The sequence below is a fragment of the Pseudoliparis swirei genome, chromosome 16 (assembly GCF_029220125.1).
Source record: "Pseudoliparis swirei isolate HS2019 ecotype Mariana Trench chromosome 16, NWPU_hadal_v1, whole genome shotgun sequence".
NCBI classification, from domain to species: Eukaryota; Metazoa; Chordata; class Actinopteri; order Perciformes; family Liparidae; genus Pseudoliparis; species Pseudoliparis swirei.
The window spans coordinates 11,255,948-11,261,947 of record NC_079403.1 but is presented as its reverse complement, the minus strand read 5'-3'; the positions used below and the strand labels follow the sequence as shown (position 1 = coordinate 11,261,947).

Sequence of the window (6,000 nt, the reverse complement as noted above, 5' to 3'; positions counted from 1 at the left end):
ATTTTCACAAGATTATGGTGACATTGAAATTACTCTGACAGTTTAGGATTGTACAAAAATGAGACAGACTCAGTGAAACATGATGAAGTCTATATTTTGCCTTCCAACTTTTATTGTCAGCAATAATTTAGTGTTGATCAAACTCTGTCTGAACCACTCACAGGATTGTGGAAGAAATAAGGAAATATTATTTTTGTATCTATTACATGTATATATGGTTATTACTCTCGGAATGTATCTAATATAAATGGTGGCCATATAGATGATTGTGTCTGTGATTAAATGCTCTTAACAATGAGACCACATTATTTGGATCATTGTGATCTGCAGATCACAATGATCTTTAAAAGAAAGAAAAGAAAGACAGCACCCTTCCTTCTGTGAAATATTGACTTATAATTTATGTATTAGCAGTACAAGAATACATGAGCTAGTCTTAATGGTTTCACAAACATATATTACATTGACATTGACTAAATGAAAACAACTCTTCCCTCTGTAAGAGATTTCTCACTATTCTTACAGAGGTGCTTTGCCAAAATGATACAGTGCCTCTATTTGTGGAATAATTCCTCTTATCCCTAACTGCTGTTGTGTATTCATGGTGGTTTGAGGTATTGATTAGCCTGCATGCTGCTTGCTGCCAGAGAGGAACATTAAACACCCTTGAACAGAGGCCACAGAGGCCTCTATGTGGATCATGATACTTCTTCCTGATTCCTATGAAAGACAATCTTTTTCTTTTAGGAACCAACGAGAAGGTGGACTGTATGAGTCTTCACATTTTGGGGAATGAAAGCTAAGCTTGTGTGCCACTTTAGTGTTTTTGGTGATAGAAGACATCACACACATATTATACATCTACTTTCAGTTTGACCAATTCTGGGTATTGAAGCAGATATTTGACATTCAGGTTTCGTTCAAAAGCTATCCCTCCAAGGAGGAACCATAGAGCATCAGAATGAGGTGTGGAGGAGTGGAGGAGGAGGAGCGGGATTGATCACCCGCCTACTTAGTCCAGGAAATGAATTGATGAACTTGGGGTAAATCATCCATCCCTTGGACAGGCAATGGGAGTCAACTCCCTCTCCACAAAAAAGGTGCAAGTTAATTCTCTGCCAGTGCTGACGTTTTCCAATTAATCTCCATTCAGTGACAATTTACTGAGCAAAAATAAAATATAGTATCAAATGTTTATGTTTAATAGATAATCAATACCTTTATACTATTATTATATGTACTCAGTATTGTTGCAATGGTCATCAGACTGTATTTATTTTAAATAAACTGATTTCACAAGACGTTTTATTACAATTCGTTGGGTCAGAGAGACTGCCAGGGGCAGAGCCCATTGTCTGGATGAGTCTCTCTCATTCTCTTTTTCTAAACAATGCGTTTCTGCTTTCTACGAATTACTGCCGGGTCAGCAAGGGTCATCGTGCTGTTTATATGCACTTAACATAGTTGGGCCGAAAAGCATGCTGGCATATACGATGTCACACAGTCAGGGTAATCTAAATGAACCAATACATATATGAACGAACGTGTCATATCTTACATGGGACGTTAGTTAGACAGCGAGTTTATTTCACGTTAGAAACTACAAGTCCCAACATGTCTGAGGAGAAAGAAATATATTCACACGCACGTTTGGTGCATTCACGTTACCTTCTCCTCGTTGGGTTTCTGTGTATCCTGACGGTTGTGAATAAGAACTCTATCATCTGTGTGTGTCTGGTTGACACATACAAGCGAAGAAGACCTAGAGGTGTGTGATCGTGAATGATTATGTTCTTTCTCATTTTAAAGCTAAAGCATTAAAGAGCTACGTTGTGCTATGGACGCACGGTTAAGTCTGCATAGATAATATCACTAATAAATAAACGTGTCAAACGAATGACTTCGTGTAGTCATTACCGTTTTTTTTAATGAACTAATATTATGAGCATAAATGATCAAACTTCATTCAGCGTCTAACCTCCACCCCCATTTTTTAAATATGTGTTTCCTTCTCTGGCTTCAAATTTCCCAGCCGCTCATGAAGGCAGCATGTACTCACCAGCAGTAGCCATCTGCATGAAGCAGATTTCATTCACTGAGCAGCGGCTCTGCGAGAATAACAGGCTCCCTCCCTCCGTCCTGTGTGAGTATTACAGCCCTCTGAACCTCCTGCCTTGCCTTTCGCAGAAGTTATGTCAAATTATATTTGTCGCCGTTTTAGTCGAGGCCGAGACTTATTGTCACTTCATTTCAGAAACGTCTCGTTTTGAATCGGGCTTTTCTTTCTTTTCAAAGTCATGACTGAGACGTTTGTGGACAGCGTGGTCTTTTGTTCTCCAGATATATTTCTCGTTTTGACAAACGAAAGCTCGTTGTTATTGTTACTGTCCTCCGCTGCGACAGTATCGCACCTATATAGGCGTTTGTTCCTTCGTGTAGATGTTGTTTATTTGTTCTTGGCGTGATATTTCCATGTGTCCAATTTTGCGTTTTGAAGTGACCAGTTCGATCCACAGTGGACATATTTACCAGAATGAAAGGGGTGATATGTGTGTCTGCTTGTAGCTATATGAATATTAATGTGTCTCCCTTGGAAGTAGCAACATCTTTTTGAAATATCTTATTTTAATTGCATGTTTTATCCTTTTTATAGGATGCTGCACATCAATGGGACAAGGGATACAAAACCCCAATGAATCTAACAAAGAGCCATAAAATCAACATCACATCCACATGGAATCCTAATTTGGGGCAACATCATAAAGACATCACCTTTTTTTAATCTGTATATGATAAACATTTTTAATCGTATAAGATATTTGTTCAAAACGATTCATTCCTTGGACAATATTCGTAAGTGTTACGATAAGGAAGCTGATGTTCTTCTGTATTCAGTCAAGTTATCCTTGGTTGCTTCTCAGGATATTTAGGTGCTAACGTTGTGAAAGAGAAGAGCTGCTGTGAGTAGCTACGAGGTATAAACATGCACATAACTAGAGAGGTTCGGTCCGACCCAGACTCACTGGCAGGGCAGAGTCTTTTCTCCAGCAGCAGCTCCACTGTGTCCTCATGTGGCGGTAGTTACTGACTGACTCCTCAGCACCGCCAGGAGCCCACAGAAGCTGCATCTCCAGCTGCACCATGACTTCACCGGACAATGATGAAACGGGGAGTGATCTGTCTCTGGAGATCCGTGAGCTCCAGGACCAGTATATGGACCCAGAAACCTTCTTCAAGTCCAAAAGCTTACCCATCCTGAACGGACCCTGCCAGCCGGATGGAAAGGTTGCGGAGCCTCGACTGGTCCGCACCGGGGTGGAGAGCTGTGAGCTCCAGCCCAAATCCCCAGACTCCAGTCAGGCAGAGACTCCCTCCTCCAGGACAGACTTCTCCCCCTCTGCCTCCAGCATGGTGGGACTCAGTAGCTCTTTGCCCGTGGAGGGCCACAGGGCCGCCGGATCTGGGAGTAAAAAACTTGGTTTCTCGCTCACCCGCCTTATCTGCATCCCGGCCAGGAAGTATGCGCGGGTCATCCTTCGGGACTCCCGTTGCTTCCTGTTCTGCATGTGCTACCTGACCTTCATTCAGTCCCTGATGGTTTCGGGCTACCTGAGCAGTGTCATCACCACCATTGAGAAGCGCTACAGTCTGCGCAGCTCTGAGTCCGGCCTGCTGGTCAGCTGCTTCGACATCGGCAGCCTGCTGGTGGTGGTCTTCATCTCCTACTTTGGGGGCAGGGGTCAGAGGCCCCGCTGGTTGGCTGTGGGTGGTGTGGTCATCGCTATAGGGGCAGCGTTGTTTTCCCTTCCCCACTTTATCTCACCACCCTACCAGATCAAGGAGATGAACTCATCAATGGGCCTTAAAGGCCTCTGTCAGAGTGGCAACAGCAGCGGGCGTGAGCTGGACGCGGCGTCGTGCCCTCGCGACCAGGAAGGCAACGAGCACAGCCTGTATGTGACTCTGTTCATATGCGCCCAGATACTTGTGGGCATGGGCTCCACGCCGATCTACACCCTGGGGCCCACCTACCTGGACGACAATGTGAAGAAAGAAAATGCATCTCTTTACTTGGGTAAGACGTCCTGTAACTCATTTTATTGTCCAAGCTTATGACTGATATTTATAAGAAGTTAATATTGTTATGCCACAAAAGCAGTCGGACTTGTTTTGTTTCAGCGTCACCAGTTTTTGCAATATATATTTGCATTTGCAGACAGCTTTTAGCTGGTTTGGCCTCGCTAGTGTTTACCAGGAGGATGTGCATGCATGTAAACCTCCAGAGTTCAACAGATGCGCTCACCTCCACCGGCCCGCTGTCCTTTTGTATTAATCTCTGTGGCGTGCAACCTCTGCACCACACTAAGGTAAATACAGACACTGCAAAGTGGGCCAGAAGCACATGAGATGAGAACCAGAAGTGTGTCTGTCTGTGTGTGTGTGTTCTCATATTGCTGCTGTGTCCTCAGACTTGTGTGTGTGTGTGTGTACACAGAAGGCTGGCGGCAGTAAAGCAACATTTTTTGATGTTTAGCCAAAGAGGATTAGTTTGTGTTTTATTTAAGTTCTAGCAGATTGACCGTTGTATTTATTCACAGGTATTCTGTAATTCATCGAGTACGCTGGGGCTTTGCGGACCTTAATGGCTGTGCTCAGAGTTCCTAGTACATGCATACCATGCACAGTAGCTCACAGCGGAGGTCATGATCGCAGAAATCACCTTCCTGTCTGACTGTGTGCTGTCGTTGGGTTATTGGGCCGTGGGGAACCTCTCAATTTTGTGTCTTTACACAGATGGTGACTGTCTTTAATTTGTTGTGCATTTTTACTTGATAAAAACCCTTTGTGGAAGGAGCATTGCATGCACAATGTTGGAAGGACAACAACACTGACGTGGTTGCACAGCATTAGCCACAGTGCCAACACCGGCCCTTGATCACAACATTACACGGCCTATGAAGCATATTCACTGTTGAGTCCTTGCCGCTGCCCCTGAGACCCAGTATTGATCAGAACCCTCCGTCACGGGGAGCCACTGCAGCACAGCTGTTGAACCATGCAGGAAAACAAGGAGGAAAACAACCCCAAACACAGGCTGGCCGTGCCCTCACCTCAGCAAAGCATTGCAGAGCAAATGCATCAGGGCCAAGACATCCCCGTGTCCAGATGCACTGACCTTGATGGCTTTTTTCAGAGGAATCCCAGAGAGATTAAGCTGTTTAGGCAAAACAGACATGTTCTGACATGTCAGAGGATGCAGATAATTAGGGGGGGGAGGGGTGAAACGTCCTTGATGGTATATCAGACACTCCCATTAACCATGGTAACTGGGCTTCAGTTTTATTACCCAGGTGTTTTGTGTTTGACATTCTCTGAGGCTTGTTCAGGCATTTGGTGCATGAAAGTACAGGTGGCGATGGCTTGTCATGTGAGAGTCAAATCCACATCTAGACAATCATAATTCTTTATTTCAGAGTTAATAATGAAATGTAGATGTTTAACCTCTACCCATCAATGTTCTCCCTCAAGAAGGGGAATGAAGCCATTTTTTATATTTTCCAATTCGAATTTTGTGGGCATATAGGCTACCCATATCCCGAGGAGACTCCCCCCCCGAAATTATCTTGAGATGGGTTTCCCCCCCACACCCATTAATGTAAACCCCTTTTCAATGTTCACTGCCTCAGAGGGGAGGAGCCGCTTGCCTTTCTAGGACAATGTGATTTACTCTGAGGGTACTTCTGGTGCCTTTGGAGGAAGAGAGAAAAACGAGTGTGTGTTTGTGTGTCAGGATGTTATCTTTGTGTGTGCATGCACACGCCATAGGGCATTCCCTCTGACCCACCACCCCATTTCCCAGCTCTGGCCCCACATCATGGTAATGTAACATCATCTGAACTGTTCCTCTAGTTTGTTAGCAATAAGGCTATAGTTCATTTGGCTTTGTATATCTCAATTTTTTCTGGTTTTATAGCGTGCCCCCAGAGAGCGTAAGGACAA

The 6,000-nt window shown here is 44.2% G+C and overlaps 1 protein-coding gene across 1 annotated transcript in view; it reads left to right on the top strand.

Moving 5' to 3' along the window:
* The first annotated feature begins 2,126 nt into the window (after positions 1-2,126).
* LOC130206021 (solute carrier organic anion transporter family member 5A1) overlaps positions 2,127-6,000 on the top strand; it is a 29,413-nt gene continuing 25,539 nt past the window's right edge. Inside the window, exons 1-2 of the mRNA XM_056433693.1 lie at positions 2,127-2,143; positions 2,654-4,075. Of these exons, the coding sequence (XP_056289668.1) occupies positions 3,142-4,075 (934 nt within the window). The 5' untranslated portion in view covers positions 2,127-2,143; positions 2,654-3,141. The remainder of the gene's footprint in view (positions 2,144-2,653; positions 4,076-6,000) is intronic.